At 47.5% G+C, this 18824-nt stretch overlaps 1 protein-coding gene across 2 annotated transcripts in view; it reads left to right on the forward strand.

Moving 5' to 3' along the window:
• The window catches only part of ATP6V1C1 (ATPase H+ transporting V1 subunit C1), a 360600-nt gene that overhangs the window by 127292 nt on the left and 214484 nt on the right, over positions 1-18824 (forward strand). For both annotated transcript variants that reach the window (XM_069220590.1, XM_069220591.1), the window contains one exon: positions 15134-15228. In XM_069220590.1, coding sequence (XP_069076691.1) covers positions 15134-15228 — 95 coding nt within the window. The remainder of the gene's footprint in view (positions 1-15133; positions 15229-18824) is intronic.

The raw sequence follows: 18824 nt of genomic DNA on the forward strand, positions 1-18824 counted from the left end.
GTTCATGGCGGGAAAGCCGCCATGAACAGGATGGCGGTAGGGGGGGTCGCGGGGCCCCTGGGGGCCCCTGCCGTGCCCATGCCAATGGCATGGGCACGGCAGGGGCCCCCGTAAGAGGGCCCCAAAATGTATTTCACTGTCTGCCTTGCAGACAGTGAAACACGCGACGGGTGCAGTAGCACCCGTCGCACCTTCCCACTCCGCCGGCTCGATTACGAGCCGGCATCCTCGTGGGAAGGTCGTTTTCCCCTGGGCTGGCGGGCGGTTTAACTGGAACCGCCCGCCAGCCCAGGGGAAAACTCGTAATACCCGCCGCGGTCTTTTGACCGCGGCGCGGTAATTTGGAGGGCGGGATCCTGGTGGGCGGCCTCCGCCGCCCGCCATGGTCATAATGAGGCCCTATGTTTCTAAAAGTTGGAATACCTTTTAAGAATCTAAAACTATCTGTAGAACTTAATTCAAACTTTCACAAAACTTTTAAACTCTAAAAGAAATGCTAACAGGGACTAACACAAGGCCCTAGCAGGACTTCTAAAAATTTAGAAAAATAGCTCAAATTTCAAAAATCAGTTTCTAATGACAATTTTTGGAATTTAGTCGTGTGATCAGGTATTGGCTGAGTAGTCCAGCAAATGCAAAGTCTTGTACCCCACCGCTGATCCACCAATGTAGGAAGTTGGCTCTGTATGTACTATTTCAAAGTAAGAAATAGCATGCACAGAGTCCAAGGGTTCCCCTTAGAGGTAAGATAGTGGCAAATAGAGATAATTCTAATGATCTATTTTGTGGCAGTGTGGTTGAGCAGCAGGCTTATCAGAGGAGTAGTGTTAAGCATTTGTTGTACACACACAGGCAATAAATGAGGAACACACAGAGACAATTCCAGGCCAATAGGTTTTTGTATAGAAAATTATCTTTTCATAGTTTATTTTAAGAACCACAGGTTCAAGATTTACAAGTAATACTTCAAATGAAAGGTATTTCATGTAGGAACTTTCGGAACTTTGAATTAGCAAAATAGCATATGCAGTTTTCACATAAATGACATATAGCTATTTTAAAACGAGACACTGCAATTTTCAACAGTTCCTGGGGGAGGTAAGTGTTTGTTAGTTTTTGCAGGTAAGTAAACCACCTACGGGGTTCAGGTTTGGGTCCAAGGTAGCCCACCGTTGGGGGTTCAGGGCAACCCCAAAGTTACCACACCAGCAGCTCAGGGCCGGTCAGGTGCAGAGGTCAAAGTGGTGCCCAAAACGCTTAGGCTTCAATGGAGAAGGGGGTGCCCCGGTTCCAGTCTGCCAGCAGGTAAGTACCCGCGTCTTCGGAGGGCAGACCAGGGGGGTTTGTAGGGCACTGGGGGGGACACAAGTCCACACAAAAAGTACACCCTCAGCAGCACGGGGCGGCCGGGTGCAGTGTGTAAAGAGGCGTCGGGTTCGCAATAGAAATCAATGGGAGACCAAGGGGTCTCTTCAGCGATGCAGGCAAGGGGGGGGGGCTCCTCGGGGTAGCCACCACCTGGGCATGGGAGAGGGCCACCTGGGGGTCGCTCCGGCACTGGAGGTCGGATCCTTCAGGTCCTGGGGGCTGCGGGTGCAGTGTCTTTCCCAGGCGTCGGTTCTTTGAAGCAGGCAGTTGTGGTCAGGGGGAGCCTCGGGATTCCCTCTGCAGGCGTCGCTGTGGGGGCGAAGGGGGGGGTCAACTCTGGCTACTCACGGTCTCGTAGTCGCCGGGGAGTCCTCCCTGTGGTGTTTGTTCTCCACAAGCCGAGCCGGGGGCGTCGGGTGCAGGGTGCAAAGTCTCACGCTTCTGGCGGGAAACGTGTGTTGTTTCAAAGTTGCTTCTTTGTTGCAAAGTTGCAGTCTTTGGGGAACAGAGCCGCTGTCCTCGTGAGTTCTTGGTCCTTCTAGATGCAGGGTAGTCCTCTGAGGCTTCAGAGGTTGCTGGACCCTGGGAACGCGTCGCTGGAGCAGTGTCTTTAGAATTGGGGAGACCTGCCGGTAGAGCTGGTGCCAAAGCAGTTGGTGTCTCCGTCTTCTCTGCAGGTTTTTCAGTTCAGCAGTCCTCTTCTTCTTAGGTTGCAGGAATCTTTCTTGCTGTGTTCTGGGAGCCCCTAAATACTCGATTTTAGGGGTGTGTTTAGGTCTGGGGGGTTAGTAGCCAATGGCTACTAGCCCTGAGGGTGGCTACACCCTCTTTGTGCCTCCTCCCTGATGGGAGGGGGGCACATCCCTAATCCTATTGGGGGAATCCTCCATCTGCAAGATGGAGGATTTCTAAAAGTTAGTCACCTCAGCTCAGGACACCTTAGGGGCTGTCCTGACTGGCCAGTGACTCCTCCTTGTTTTTCTCATTATCTCCTCTGGCCTTGCCGCCAAAAGTGGGGCCGTGGCCGGAGGGGGCGGGCAACTCCACTAGCTGGAGTGCCCTGGGGTGCTGTAACAAAGGGGGTGAGCCTTTGAGGCTCACCGCCAGGTGTTACAGTTCCTTCAGGGGGAGGTATGAAGCACCTCCACCCAGTACAGGCTTTGTTACTAGCCACAGAGTGACAAAGGCACTCTCCCCATGTGGCCAGCAACATGTCTGGTGTGTTGCAGGCTGTTAAAACCAGTCAGCCTACACGGGTAGTTGGTTAAGGTTTCAGGGGGGCACCTCTAAGGTGCCCTCTGGGGTGTATGTTACAATAAAATGTACACTGGCATCAGTGTGCATTTATTGTGCTGAGAAGTTTGATACCAAACTTCACAGTTTTCAGTGTTGCCATAATGGTGCTGTGGAGTTCGTGCATAACAGACCCCCGACCATATACTCTTAACGCTACCCTGCACTTACAATGTCTAAGGTTTTGTTTAGACACTGTAGGGGCATAGTGCTCATGCACTTATGCCCTCACCTATGGTATAGTGCACCCTGCCTTATGGCTGTAAGGCCTGCTAGAGGGGTGACTTATCTATTCCTGTAGGCAGTGTGAGGTTGGCATGGCACCCTGAGGGGAGTGCCATGTCGACTTAGTCATTTTGTCCTCACTAGCACACACAAGCTGGCAAGCAGTGTGTCTGTGCTGAGTGAGGGGTCCCCAGGGTGGCATAAGACATGCTGCAGCCCTTAGAGACCTTCCCAGACATCAGGGCCCTTGGTACCAGTGGTACCAGTTACAAGGGACTTTACTGGATGCCAGGGTGTGCCAATTGTGAAAACAAAAGTACAGGTTAGGGAAAGAACACTGGTGCTGGGGCCTGATTAGCAGGCCTCAGCACACTTTCAAATCAAAACTTAGGATCAGCAAAGGCAAAAAGTCAGGGGGTAACCATGCCAAGGAAGCATTTCCTTACAGCACCCCATAACCCTAGAGCTCAGACTTCGACAACCTAGGAAGACCCGGGCAAAGAAAAGTTGCTGAAGAGGAAAAGAAGAAGCAGCTGACCTGGACCCAGGGCCTCTCGCCTGCCTGCAAACCTTAAAGGATCCTGCCCAAGAAACCAACTCGCCCAGTCTTCAATAAAGACTGAAGTCTTCCATGGGCACCTTACTTGCCCCGTAACAAGAAACTCCAAAGAATAGGCTTTGGAACCCCAGAAACCTGACACCAGAAGTGACTACTGCACCCAACTTTCATGACCTGAGGTGAAGCCAACCGACAATGCCAAGGTGGGTCCCCAGCTGCCCAGTGACCACGTCCAGTGTGGTCTCACCCGTTTTGGACTATCCTGAGATGTCTGCAGCCTCTGCACACAGGCCCCTCTCTCCCATATGCTTGTGGAGAGAGAAAATCTGACAGCTACAGCAACCACTGCACCTGTGACATCTGACCACAGCCGACGTGGGTCACCCGTGCCAATGGCATCTCCCGACTTCTAAGAGCTAGAGTTCACCCTCTGTCCACCTCTGCATGACACCCCCAAGACGCCTATAACCTCAGCACACAGGGACTCCTGACCACGAGTGCCCCCTGATGAAAATCCAGCACCTAAAGACACCCCAGCATCCGTCGCCTCTGTTCACAGGAGCGAGGACCAAAGGTACACCTAAGTCCCCAAGCACCCCAAGTCTACTACCTGTAGGAGGTGGGCTCAGTTTATGGTGCACACCTATGGTGTGGCACCCTATACTGAGGCCAGGCAACCCTTAGTGATAGTGTTTAGGTTTCCAGATAGCAAAAGCTCTCTAGGGGTAGCAACCACACACGACAGAACCACACAAGTGTTGCGAAAATAAAGGATTCTTTATTACAGCACCAACTGAGACCCTGTTTGGGGGGGGGGGCAAACCATATACTAAGTAAGTGAGATGTGAAATAGTGAACCCAACTAAGGTAAGTGTGGTAGTTAGCTAGGGGCTCTAGAAGGATGAAAACACCAGAGGTAAGTACAGCAAGTGTCCCCAGCAACCGGGTGCAGAGTGATTACCCACCTAGTGATCCCATAGACCAACTCAGGGAAGTCGCAGTTGGAATTTGTGAGTGTGAGGACCCTTCCCAGTGGACCACGAGGAAACCAAAAGACTTGAGGAAGGTTGCAGAGTGTTCCCTCCCAACGATTCCCAGAAGACACAAGTACTTGCACCAGGGGATCTGGATGCATGGGGTGAAAGAGTGTCTGAAACCCTTGCTGAAGTCAGTGGAGGCCTTGGTTGTCCAGCTACTTTTGCAACCCATGGACCAGGCCGGTGGAACCTAAGGACTGATTCCAGATGCAGAAGGCCTCGGAAGAAAGGAGACAGAGTCCAGCACCCCCGGAGGTGACAAGGTGGTGCAGGTGGCAATGCCCATCCCCCTTGAGGTGAAGTTCCTCCAGTTTAGTGAAACAAGTCCAGCTGTGGGGTCCAGGAGCTGCAGAAGATCCTTGGAGCCACCTACGAGCCGTCCCGCGCCGGAATTGCAGGAGGGTCAGTGACTAGCGAGGCCACCAACAAGCACTGGCAAATGGAAGGAGGAGCTGAAGATGGATTTGTACATTTTTGGGGGACCAGCAAGGTCCAGGAGACTCTACCCTAGCGGGGTGTCAGCAGACAGGGAGGCCATCTGAAGTTGTCAGAGCCCCCTACAATTGACCTCAGGCAATGGACTCTGGGTGTCACAAGGAGGCCTCAGCAGCACAACAAAACAGAAATTCCACATTGCAGGAGCTGCAGAACTGAGGCTGATCTTTGAGTTGCAGAATGCTGGAGGCTGGGGCTTCTCGGTGCTCGAAGATCTCATGGAGGAAGAGCCAACAAGCTTTGGCAAGAGCAACAGTCGCGGTGCACAGGGGTGCTATTCCATTGGCTGCATCAGGGGCCCACAGTCTCCCAAGTGAATCAGAAGATAGGAGGGACTCAGAAAGGACCACAGAACCACCACCTGTGAGCAGAGCCTTTCGTTGTCCATGGGACAGCAGGATCCACTAGCCAGTCGTTGTTGCTTTAAGGTGCCTGCATATGCAGGGGAGTGACTCTGTAGGAACCTGGCCTGGTGTGTGGTGAGTACCTATGGTACTATCACCTTATACCAGGACCAGGTATCCCCTTATTAGTGAAGTGTAGGCAGTGTATAGAAGCCAGGCTCTCTATAGATAGCTGTGGATGAGCAGGCAAAGATTATCTAGGAGACATGCGAAGCTCATGCAATACCACTGTAGTCACACAGCACTCTTACATGAAAGAACCACACAGTGTTACAAAAATAAAGGTACTTTAATTTAGTCACACAAATACTAAAATACTAGATTGGCAATTCTCCAATAGGATTGATTAACAATCAGGAAATACGCATAACAAGTCATAGAAAACAGTGAATACAATAGGCAGTACTGAAGGCCTTTGGGAGACCAAACCGTATACTAAGAAAGTGGAATGCGAAGTTTGGGTCCCCACCCAAAGAAGTGGAATCAGTAGAGGAGAGCTGGAGGTACTAGGGAACCCGAAAGGTAAGTACTGAAGTATCCCCCAGCGACCAGGAGGGAATAGGCAAGTTACTGGTTCTACCCAAACCAACCCACAGGACTTCAGAGAAGTATATTGCAAGACCCAGACAAGACGGAAAGCAACAAAAGGTGGATCCTGAAAGAGGAAGACCTGGGAAAGATGTGGACCAAGTCTAGTTCCTGTTGGGGTGTCCGATGGTGGCATGAGCTACTACCCACCCATCTGTGGATGCAGGAGTTCGTCGACTGGGAGACGAAGACGGTCAGCAGTGCAGCGCTGGAACAGATAAAGAGTTGCTGGGTGATGCAGCTGACGTCCCACGCCGGCTGATGGATTGCAGCCGGTCTGTGGTGTGGAAAAACCACCAACAAGCCCTGGCAAATGCCATGTTTGGAGGTAAAGTGGAGCTTCCGGGAACAGCAGGTTCCAAGGGGGACTCAACCCACAGGGTGGGAATCCGAGGCGACCCTCAGCAGTGCAGGGGGTCTAAAGAAGAGCAGGCAGCCTCCACACAAGACCCACAGGCAAGGAGCCTAGGAGTCGCAGAGATACCCATGCAGCCCACGCAGAGGTCCATTGTCGTAGGAGAAGCATGCAGAAGGCTCTGTGTCACAGGGAAGAGTGCTGGGGCTACAAGAAAGCCTGAAGATCCCTTGGAGGAGATGCCAACAAGCCTTGTTATCTCAAGAGGCTCAGTGCACGGAGGTGTACTGTCTTGTGTAGGAAGGCAAGGGCTTACCTCCACCAAAGTTAGACAACTGGCAGAGAAGACCAAGGGGACCACTCCAGACCACCACCCGTGATGCAGGATCCACGCAGCTCAGGATGAGAAGAGATCCATGCAGCTGGTTATCGTTGCGGTTGGTGTCTGCGGATGCAGGGGAGTGGCTCCTTTACCCCAAGTGAGATTCCTTCTTGCTTCTTGTACAAGCTGAAGACTTGCTGCCCTCAGAGGATTCACAGCTGAGGAAATGTTGCAGTTGCTGGGAAAAGCCAGAGAAACAGTGTTGCAGGGTGAAGTATTCACTGTTGCTGCAAATTGTAGGTCCCTGTGGAGTCCAGTTGCGGTTACAGTGTACAGAAGATGAAGTAAACGGTGCAGAGGAGTCCTGCTGGAGTCTTGCCTGTCGAATGGGAGGACCCACATAAGAGGGAGACACTAAATAGCTTGGAAGAGGGATTGGTCACCTAGCCAGGTGACCACCTATCAGGAGGGGGCTCTGACGTCAACTGCCTGACCTGGCCACTCAGATATTTCTAGAGACCTCTGCCCACTTTGAATTCAACATGGCAGAATCAAGGAGCCCTCTGGAGGAGCTCTGGGCAGCACCCCTGGGGTGGTAATGGACAGGCAAGTGGTCACTCCCCTTTCCATTGTCCAGTTTCTGCAGTAGAGCAGGGACTAGAAGTCCCTGAATCGGTGCAGACTGGTTTATGCAAGGAGGGCACCAAATGTGCCTTTCAAAGCATACCAGTGGCTTGCGGAGGCTAAACCTCCAAAGCTATGTAGCACCTACTTCCAAAGGGAGAGGGTGTTGCCTCCCTCTCCCAAAGGAAATTGTTTGTTCTGCCTTTCTGAGCTTGAGCTGGTCAAGCTGCAGGAGAGCAGAAACCCATCTGAGGGGTGGCAGCAGTTTGGGCTGCCTGTAAAACCCCGAAAGCTGGTACGAGCAATGCTGTAGACCTCCAAGGAGCCCCCAGAGTGCATAGAATCATATTTCCAATACTGTCAACGGTATTGGGGTATGATTCCGACATGTTTGATACCAAACGTGCCCAGGCTCGGAGTCACCATTATGTAGCTGGACATAAGTTGTGGCCTATGTCCAGTACGCTTAAAAAAGTACGTCCCCACCCACACAAAGTCCATGAAAACGGAGCTGGAGTTCGTGGGAGCACCTCTGCTCGTGCAGGGGTGCCCTCACACACAGGTACCTGCACCCTGTCCTCTGAGCTAGGAGGGCCTACCATAGGGCTGACTTACAGTGAACTGGTGCAGTGACCTATAGTGAAAAGGGTGCATGCACTCTTTCACGCAGGCTGCAACAGCAGGTCTCCAGATACACTTTGCATGGGCTTACCATGGGTGGCATACATACTGCAGCCCATAGGGGACCCCTGATGACCCAGTGCCCTGGGTACCATATACTAGGGACAGTATGCCAAATGTGGTGTGTTTGTGGTCCAAGCAACCGCGTTTAAAGGGAGAGAGCACAGTCACTGGAGTCCTGGTTAGCAGGATCCCAGTGAACACTGTCAAAAACATACTGACAACAGGAACAAGTGGGGTAACCATACCAGAAAGAGAGCGTACTTTCCTACAGACTCCTTCACTGCTTCCAGCTGCAAATCGAGTCCTTGTGACTCTGGAGGATGCACAACCTTGGATGTTGCAGAATATTTGCAGGATCTGGAGAAACAATGTTGCAATGAGAGCCTTCCCACCAGAAGCAGATTTGTTTAGTTTCCAAAGCAGACCAGCAGCGGTTCTACAGGCCAAGAGCAGAAGATGTATTGCAGAGAGTTCCTTTAGTGTTGCTCGACGAATCTGAGGACCCACCCATGGGAGAGCCCTTAAGTAACCCTAAAAGGAGGTTGGTCACTTGCTTTAGGGACCCACTTATCAGAGGGGGGTCAGGGACGTCACCTTCCTGGTCTAACCAGTCAAATGCTCCCAGGGTCCTCTGCACATCTTGTTTCCAAGATGGCAGACTCAACTTGCTACTTGGCAGAGCTCCTCCCTAGGGGAGGAGCTAGACAGTGGGGTGGACACTCCCCTGTCCTTTGTGTGGTATCGTGCCAGAGCAGGGACCAAAGGTCCCTGCACTGGTGCATACCGGTGTGTGCAAGGAGGGCACTAAATGTGCTTGTCTGGTGGCACTCAGAAGCCACCCCTGTGACACCTAGTTTTCCCTTTGTTCTGCTTTCTCCCTGCTTGTGCTGGATGAACAGCAGGAGGGCAGAACAGTGTCTGAGGGTTTTGCAGCAGTGTGGGCTGCCAGGTGGACCCTGGAAGGCTGTACAAGCAGATCTGGGGAATCCCCTGAGGAACGCCCAGAGTACTTGGTATCATGCAACTAACACTGAAATCGGTATTGTTGCATTATTCCGACATGTTTTATAACAAACATACCTAGGTTGGGAGAAACCATTAGGGAGCTGGACTACTCGTACTGACCAGTGTCCACTACTTATCTTAAATTGGCTTCCTCGCACTTACAAAGCCCAGGGCATGGAGTCTGGAGTTTGTAGGGGTACTCTGCTCATGCAAGAGTACCCTCACACTTAGGCACATGCACCCTGCCTTTGGGCTGAAGGGCCTACCAGAGGGGTGACTTACAGTGCTTAAGTGCAGAGACCGTGATGTAAAGCAACCCTTACATCGAGGGTGAAAGGGTGCATGCACCATTTCTTGCAGGCTGCTGTGGCAGGCCTGGAGACACAGTTTGCATGGACTCCTATGAGTGGCACAATACATGTTGCAGCCCATGGGAGAGACCCCTGGTCTCCAAAAAGTTACCAAGCAACAAAGGTTAGAGAGCACAGTCACTGGGGTTCTGGTTAGCAGGATCCCAGTGAACTACAGTCTAATACTGACATCAGGCAAAATGTGGTCGTAACTATGCTAGAAAGATGGTAATTTCCTACACTACCTACCTGCTTGCTGTCCCTGACTGGCTTCTTAGCCAGAGCCTGCAGCCTTTTTCAACGAGGGCCGAACTCCCATAGGAAACCATTGGGCACTGGGCGCCTTACTGCACCTTTCTGCCGGCTGCCCCAGTGCCCCCCCAGTGTGACCTGTTGGTATGGTTCTGATCAGTTCCCAGTACTTACCATAACTCCCTGAGATTGGCTTTGTAAGTCATTAATCTTGTGTTTGCTGAACTTTGTTTTCCTCCATAGGATAACATTGAGAGAACTCCAAAAATGGCACTGTCTATATATAGATTTGTCATTTTTCTAAATTGGTCTCTGATTTATTCTTTGAGTGTGTGTCTCATTTATTGCGTCTGTGTACAACAAATGCTTTGCACTACCCTCTGATAAGCCTAACTGCTTGCCTGCACTGCCAGAAATAGAGAATTAGTCCTATCTACGTTTGCCTCCTCAATACCTATTGGGGATCCACTGGACTCTCTGCACAGTGTACTTCATTTTAGTGCACTATGTAGAGAGCCAGCTTCCAACATATATGGGCACTCTCATAACATAACATAATTTATTTTCATGATTTGGAACTCCAAAGAGGTCCACATGCAAACAATAAAACAAATCGAAAGAATGTATAATACACTTCCTAAAACTAAGTTCATTCCTTAAAATTAATTTTATAAATACTGTATCAAAAAGATTTCTCCACTCCCCTTATAACCATTACAACACCAAATTCTCACCACCAAGAAATCTTTTCATAAACCGTTGAATTACCTTCTCCGAAAATGACCTTTAATATCTCCCTCCCGTTAATTGGCTTATCAACTTAAATGTACTAAACCTTGTGGTGCCACCTATCAATAATACAATTAATATAGCTTTAAAAAACCTTGAAAAAAAGTAAGTTATTTTACAGAATATTTCATTTTGGGATTAAAAAATGAGTTTAAAGCCACCCTGGCATATCTAATATTTAGCCGGAGATATAGAGGTTTCAACCACATTCTCCGCAGTGCGGTTTGAGCCGGACATACAAAAAATATATGCTTGAGATTCTGCACCCCCGTATAGCACTCTCAAAAGTATGCAGTCTCTGCTTTCTTGTGGTTGCCTAATCAACCTTCTTTGTTTAAATCTCCTATTGTAAATAAGTTCCATAAAGGCCTTACTTATGTGTCCTCCGCCCCAGTGGGACTAGAAATTGGCTTTGACTTTTCGGATGTGTGCTCTTTTTGAGACTCTCCACAAATGTCCTCTCTTTAAAAACAACCTTCCTTGTAGCCATTACGTCTGTCCGCAGAGTAAGCTACAGGTGTCATCCCCTTTCTACTTCCATGTAGGCCAATCCATCACGTTGTCTACTTTTTACGTACCCACACATCCTTCTAAGGAAGAGGAGAGACTACACCGCCTGGAACTAAAAAGAGGGTTGGCGTTTTACCTTGATCGTACAAAAGAGTTCCAGGTGAATGATCAACTCTTTTTTTGGCTATGTGGGTGCGAAGAAAGGTCAGGCAGTGCAGAAGAGAACCATCTCCAGATGGATTGTACTCTGCATTAAAATGTGCTACGTATTGGCTATGAAGCAATCCCCTGAGGGTTTGCATGCTCATTATACCAGAGCTAAAGCCGCAACTGCTGCGTTATCACGTGGAGTTCCAGTCCTGGATATTTGTCAAGCAGGAACGGGGGCATTTTGGCACACGTTTACCAAACACCACTGCCTGGAAAGTCCGGTCTGTCGCGACAGCACTTTGACCGTTTCGTCCTGCAGGACTTTGTGGTGCAAACTTAGTTTGTAGACCCACCTCAGGGGATGGTATTGCTTGGCTATCTGTTCTAAGGTAAGGAATCTGAAACTAGATAGCTCTATCAGATTGGCAAGTTAGTTACCTTCGGTAACTCCTTATCTGGTAGAGACAGTATTTAGTTACAGATTCCTTACTGACCCACCTATCCTTCTAGGGATAGGGTTCCCCTATTCAGGGCCCTAGTTTTGACTCACCAGTGGCCAGTGTACTTCATGGTTCTGCGCTTCTGGCATGGAAAGTTGTGAAAAGAAACTGATGTCAGCGCACCAGGGTAGTGCCTATGTAGAACCTGCAACATCATGTCTGGCGCGGATGACGATGGACGCGGAACCGATATACGCCACCTAACGGTACACAGGGGTACTGCCCGACAAAAATCTCCTGATCAAGACTGGCGCCTGGGAAGATTCCACAGTAAGGAATCTGCAACTAGATATTGCCTCTACCAGCCGAGGTGTTACCGAAGGTAAGTAACTTGTCCATTAAGCTGCTTGCTATTGTATTTATCGAAAGTCAAAATGTAACAACCCCTTCTATTGTATATGCAACTGTTCAAAATGTAAAGCCTCTTCCCATTTTGTTTATCTTGGTGTTCAAAATGTAAAATCTCTTTCCATTGTGTTTGGCAAGGAGTTCACGTTATAAAACTCATTCCTTTTTGTATCTGTCAATTCACAATGTGAAACTACTTAATACTGTATTGGTCATTGGCACACCATGCAAAACCCCTTTCTACTATATTTGACATGTTTTCATTAACAATTTCCCTATCAGTATTGAGCAGTTAAATCACTTAGATGAATTAACACTAATATTTTCTATTAAAATGCTTGGAGAGAATACCAACAAGTGGGCAGAGCCAGTCCTGCTCTTGTTACTGCTTCTTACACCCCTTTTTCTGGTAATCACACATGCGCTGGCAAACAGTTGCCCTGTCACGTCATCATCTAGGACCAGTGGGTGTTGGATATTATCCAACATGGTCATTGTCTGAAGCTCACTGCTACTCCTCCCACCATTCCACCTTGTTATTGCAAAATCTCCCCAGGATATCAAGCTACTTGAGGAAGAGATTCAAGCACTCTTTCTCAAAGGGGCCATAGAACCCGTTCTCCACCATCAGAAGGGTTCAGCAGTATACTCTTTATACTTTCTCATTCCCATTCTGGACCTCAAACCCCTGAACAAATGCATTCTTTCACAGCACCCCCACGTGGTCACTCTTCAAGATGTCATTCCACTGCTACAACAATGCGACTTTATGGCTACTTACCTTGGAGGGCACTTATTTCCACATACGTTGCTGATATCTCAGGTTTGTAGTCTATGAAAAGTATTGCCAGTTCAAGGTGCTCCCCTTCGAGGTCACCACTGCACCCAGGGTGTTAACCAAGTGCCTTTTGTCAGTCGCTGCTCATCTGCGCAGACAAGGTGACTATGCCTTCCCTGATCTAGATGACTGGCTCATCAAGGGTGCCACCCGTCAAAAATGCTACAAACACACTTGGCTCACAATTATACCTCCTTCACCAGCCAGAGTTTACTATCAACACTACAAAATTCCATTTGAAACGCCCAGAAACAGCACAATCTGTGGGCAATCCTTAACTCAGAGGTTGGCACAGCTTATCCAAATATTACCAGGATACAGTCCTTTCAGACACGAATCCCTCTTTCAATCAGGCCACCAAGTCACGGTCAGCACAGTGATGTGTCTTCTCCTCATGATGGCCTCTTGTATTGCCATAGTGCCCAATCCTGGTTACTCATGTGTCTGTTACTGAGGTGGTTGGTGCACCAGTGGTTCCAAGCAGAGGATCATTAAAATTATCTAGTGTTGATCAGCTACCCGCACTTGTTGCTATCAGCAGTGATGGAACACCAACAACCTGTTGCAGCAACAGTCTTTTCTCGACCCACTTCCACAGAGGACCATTACATCGGATGCTTCCCATTCAGATGGGATGCACACTTACAGGATAAGACTGTTCAAGGTCTGTGGAAACCCAGACACAAGGGTCTCCTAATCAGGTACCTAAAACTACTGGTGGTTCTCCTTATGTTGGAAGCTTTCCTTCCCCACTTGATTGGCAAAGTAGTCCTCAACAAGACGGAGACAGCATAACAACCACAAATTATCTTTGAAAGAAAGGGGACACCAGACCTCCCCAGTTCTATTGACATAACTAAACTCTTTAGACTCAACAGACCTTTGTTGCTTTCTCCAAACCACACAAAGGGAAGGCCCTATCCAAAACAGGCAATGATGGATAGATTGTAAAATGCATCCTGGCATGGGCATACTATGTTAAAGCTAAAAGGACATTGCCCATTCCTCCTAGAACCCACAACACTCACAAGAAAGGAGCCTCTGGCCTTCCTGGGTAACATCCCAATAGCTGACACATATAAAGCAGCTATCTGGTCCACACCACATACTTTTACAAAACATTAATTTGTGGATATGCTGGCTTGCCAAAACGCAAATGTTAGCCAGGCAGTTCTCTGTATACTACTGCAAATTTCACAGGCTAGTTACTGCTTTCTGGGAGAACTGCTTCACAGTCTATGCACAGCATGTGTATACACAGCCAAACATGCCTTGAACAGAAAATGTTTATTACACAGTAAGCATCTGTTTGTGACATGGTAGTGCTGTAGATTCACATGCACCCATCCTCGTCCCCCGACGCCTGTAGCTGTTGCAGTCATCTTTCTATCTGTTTTCCTCTTCCTTTGCCTGATCATCTCACTGTACATCGCATCACTTAACATTCCATCCTCACCGCTGTGCCGGAAAATCAGTCTAACAATGGAGTTGATGACCATGTGCATTACCACCAGCAGAAGTTGTTGCGCTACCTCAGGACTCAAAAGACGTTTTTTGAATAAAAACAATTTGTGCACATCTGGACCTAGATGAAAGGAGTATGCACAGCATGTGAATCTACAGTATTACATGCCACGAACAGATGCTTACTCAGTGAGTAACATTTTCCTTATACAGTCTTGTGGAAATTATGCATCATACTAGATTTTACTGTGAACTGCTTTAGAATTCAGGATCATACATATTCACTCCTTCCATTTGTAATCATAAAGTGCGTCCATGGTGGTGTATTTGAAACTTCTTCCATCCAAACTTGGCTTTCCTATTGAGGACCATGACATGTTTTTTTTATTTTTTTTAAAGAATGTATTTTCTCGTTTCACTTTCTACTGATGCAAATGATCATAGTAAAAACTAGAAGGGCATTCTGAGGGCCAAAGTAAAGGTGTACTTGAGAACCAGTCAGTGACATGGCGAACAGCCTTGACCTCCTTTTTACCTGCAGAGCTAATGGAAGTATCAGGACATTGACTAGTGAGCAGCTCTCATGTATATGTAATGCCAGTCACACTGCAGGAAACTGTGCCATTAATAAGTGTAAAAGATAATGTTTAGGCTTCGTTTACCATCAAAAAGTAGTTGCAATTTTTGTTACATAAAATGTGAAATCTTCTCAAGGTCTGTCCTGAAACTAACACCAGTCTTCCCCACATCTTTAGAACTCCTTTATTCTTAAAAACTATGGATTCTTCCTATGTGGATTTAGTGAGGGTTTAAATCTTTTTTTGTTTCTTATTGTTTTTTAATGTTAAAACAGTTTTCATCTTGTAGGGTGCATTTTTAAGACTAAGCCTGTGCTGCTTCTCATGTCTGATCATGGAATTATCTCAGCTTGACCAAATTGTTAAGTCAGTTGTTGTATATTGTTTTGTTTTAGTGGACTTGATTACATATATAACGCGGTTCCAGTGGGATATGGCGAAATATCCAATAAAACAGTCCTTGAAAAATATTTCTGAAATAATTGCAAAGGTAAGGGAATGTATTCTCTTAAAATGTTTACAAGTTGACTTTTTTCATGTGTCCAGAGACTTGCTAAATCTAGCACAAATTATTTCATTTGTCTGTGTATGCATATACTGTGTTTGACTGTTCTGGATGATACATGGTAGAGCATGTTGCAGGACATATTGGAGTGTATTTGAACTATTTTGTCCTTTAGAGATTTATACATAGCTTTTTTTCTAAAGTGCTGTAATAATCACTTTTCTTTTTGGTTTTCTTTTTTGATTTTCTCTTTTGGGTGATTTCTTTTGGGTCTGTATGTTTTTGTTATTTTTCTGTGTATGCTGTCTTATTGCATTATTTTAGTTCTAAAGCTTTTTGAGTTTTGTTTTTTTGTTTAGCACTGCCAGGCTATTCTCGACTACTTTCTTATAGCCCAACCCAGATGGGTTTCGTGAGAGGTGCTTAGTTATTGTTAGAATGAAATGTCAGGATTTTATACTCATGTCTTACAGCACCCGTATTTGAGGCCAGATCATGACCTTGTATGTTGCCTTTAAGCCCTTTTTGCAAAAATTCTGAGACCTACTTAACAATTATGTTTCGTAAATAAGTAGAAAATACAAACATACTACTCCTTCTGCCTCACCAAAGTTGGAAATTCTCCTTGTAGTGCTCTTTTGATACCAAGGTTTCCATTGATGTCTTTTTTTTTTTTTCCTGCTCTCTGGCATTCTTGCCGTCCTCACTGTAAGGCAGCTGTAGTCATGGACGCTCAGTGGCTGGGCAGCAGTTGTAATGTGACCTTTGGTGGGAGGCAAAGGTTGCATTCCCATAATTTGCCTTTCACTCTGTGCTCTTTTAGAAGAAGCTGTCCATCACTGGAGTAAAAAGGACTCTTAAGATATTATGACCGTTGAACAGACTCATTCTCCTATCACCACTAGATGCATTTACCTTAGTTGGTATGGAGCAATGTTTGAAGGTGTCCCATGTTGCTCCTTTTACCTTACACAAGGTTTGCCATAATATAAGAATTGTGAATGTCTCACTATCCTTTTTGAACTAATATTGTGAATGCTACCCCTCATTTGTCCAAAGCAAATGCGAAGCCCCAAACATTTGTCAACTCCCCCACTGCAGATGGTAACTCACTTCATCCCCAAACAGACCAGGCTTCTCCAAATAGAAATTGATTGAATACAACATCCTTGTTTTGCTTCCACCACAAACCAGGTCATGTCAGAATTCTGAAGCTTGCGAACAAAAAACCCAGTCTTAGAAGCTCACGCAAAAGTGCACTGCAACATAATCTTCTCAAATTTTCCCTAAGTAAGTTTCCAGAAACTATGGGAGTTCCTAAGAAACAAAACCCTAACATGACTGAAAAGAATGATTGAGGGGTGATAACTAACCAGAGATTCATGGAACGTAGGCAGCTGTGCAGGAATATGAGAGGCAGCCCTGTGTCTGTCGAATGCCAGTGGTTTTGCCTCATGCAGTCTGCATGGATAAGCTATTTTTGTCCTGCCAGGCTAATGGGCTCTCAGCTTCCTGATCTGTAGGGCTCGCTAGTAGCACCAACTTCTGAGGTAAGGTGGTGATATGGAGGTAAACATACCTGGGATTTTGATCATGAAAGGGGAGCTGTACAATTGTAACAGGCATTTCTAGGTTTACCATGAGTAGGTGTAAAGGCATGACAGGGTGACTGCAACTTCAGAGCTGTTTCTGGGCTGCTACCTTCAGCACTGTCTACACCAGGAGCTCTTGCCTCACCTAGCTCAGGACGCTTTAGAGTATTCTCCCTGTAGGGAAGACAAAGGACAACCATACAGATGGCTTTCCCCTTTCATCTGACAAGATGTAAATACATTTTCTGGGTCTCCAGACAAAACTGCCATGCTCTTGATTACTTCCTTCATCTCTCTGTGCTGTGGCAGGCAGGAATACAAATAAAGAAGTTATCTGTGCCTTCAGGGACAAAGGACGTAAATGTTGGCTTCTGACTCTCCTGATAAAGTAGAATTGAACATTGGTTAAAGGATGTTGTGGAGCTTTATCTCTGCTGTACTTGCAGCCTTTGCACAAACATTTGCAATATTAATTCATTATAAGAGTGATGGAAATAAAAGGCTGAATTGTTTTTCGCTTGTGTAGTGAGGAAAGAATGACAAGATTCATGCTCTGGAAGACCAGAAAAGCACGGCTGTAGGAAAGTGCCACTGTTGGCATGATTAACCCCCACATTTTGCCTAGTGTTGATGCCAACTTTGATTGAAAGTGAAGTGTGCTGGGACCCTTCTAACCAGGCCCCAGAACAAGTGTTCTTTCTCAAAATCTGTACCTTTGTTTGCACAATTGGCACAATCCTGGCACACAATTAAATCTCTTGTAAAAGGTACCTATGATACCAAGGACACTGTGGCCAGGGAATGTCTCTAAGGGCTGCAGCATGTATTATGCCACCCTAGAGGACCCCTTGCTAAGCTCATACACACTGCCTTGCAGCTTGTGTGTGTTGGTGAGGAGAAAAAAGACAAAGTTGACATGGCACCCCTCTCAGGGTGCCATGCCCACAAATCACTGCAAGTGGCATAGGTAAGTCACCCTTCTAGCAGGCCTTACAGCCGTAAGCCCTAAGGCAGGGTGCACTATACCACAGGTGAGGGCATAGCTGCATGTGCAATATGCCTCTACAGTGTTTAAGTCCATTCTTAGACATTGCAATTGCAGTGTAGCCATATTGAGTATATGGTCTGGGAGTTTGTCATTACGAACTCCACAGCTCCATAATGGTTTCTCTGAATACTTGGAAGTTTGGTATTAAACTTCTCAGCACAATAAACCCACACTGATGCCAGTGTGGGATTTATCAGGAAATGCACTCAGAGGGCATCTTAGAGATGTCCCCTGTATGTTAGTCAAACTGCTAGTGTAGATCTGACTGCTCTGTTCCAGCCTGCCACTTTAAGACCGGTTTCTGACCACATCAGGTGAGTGCCTTTGTGCACTCTGTGGTCAGAACCAAAGCCTGTCCTGGGTGGAGGTGCTTAACACCGCCCACCTACATGAACTGTTATACCTGGCGGTGAGCCTCAAAGGCTCAAGCCTCAGAATACAGTGCCCCAGGGCACTCCAGCTAGTGGAGATGCCCACCTCTCGGGCAAACCCCACTTTTGACGGCATGTCTGGCGGGAAAACGAGAGAAAAAGGGGAGGATTGGCCACCCCAGCCATGACCACCCCTAAGGTGTCCAGAGCCGAGGTGACCCCCCCCTCCCTGCAGAATCCTCCATCTTGGTTTGGAGGTCTGGGACCAATAGGATTAGGTTTGTGCCTGCTTCCCAAAGGGTGTAGCCACCATTGGAGGCAGTAGCCACTTTTTGGCGACCTAACAAGGAGTGCTGAGCTGAAACCCCCAGCAGAGAAGAAGGAAGACAACTGCTTTAGCCCTAGCCCTACCAGCCTGTCTCCTGCTCCAAAGAACCTGCAAAAGATCTGTGACACGTCCAGTGGGACCAGTGACCTCTGCCCAACTCCAGAGGACTGCCCAGCACCCAAAACGACCAACAACTCCAGAGGACAGCGGCTCTGTCTAAGAAAACCTACAACCAAGGACTC

This window comes from Pleurodeles waltl, chromosome 2_2 (genome assembly GCF_031143425.1).
Source record: "Pleurodeles waltl isolate 20211129_DDA chromosome 2_2, aPleWal1.hap1.20221129, whole genome shotgun sequence".
NCBI lineage: Eukaryota > Metazoa > Chordata > Amphibia > Caudata > Salamandridae > Pleurodeles > Pleurodeles waltl.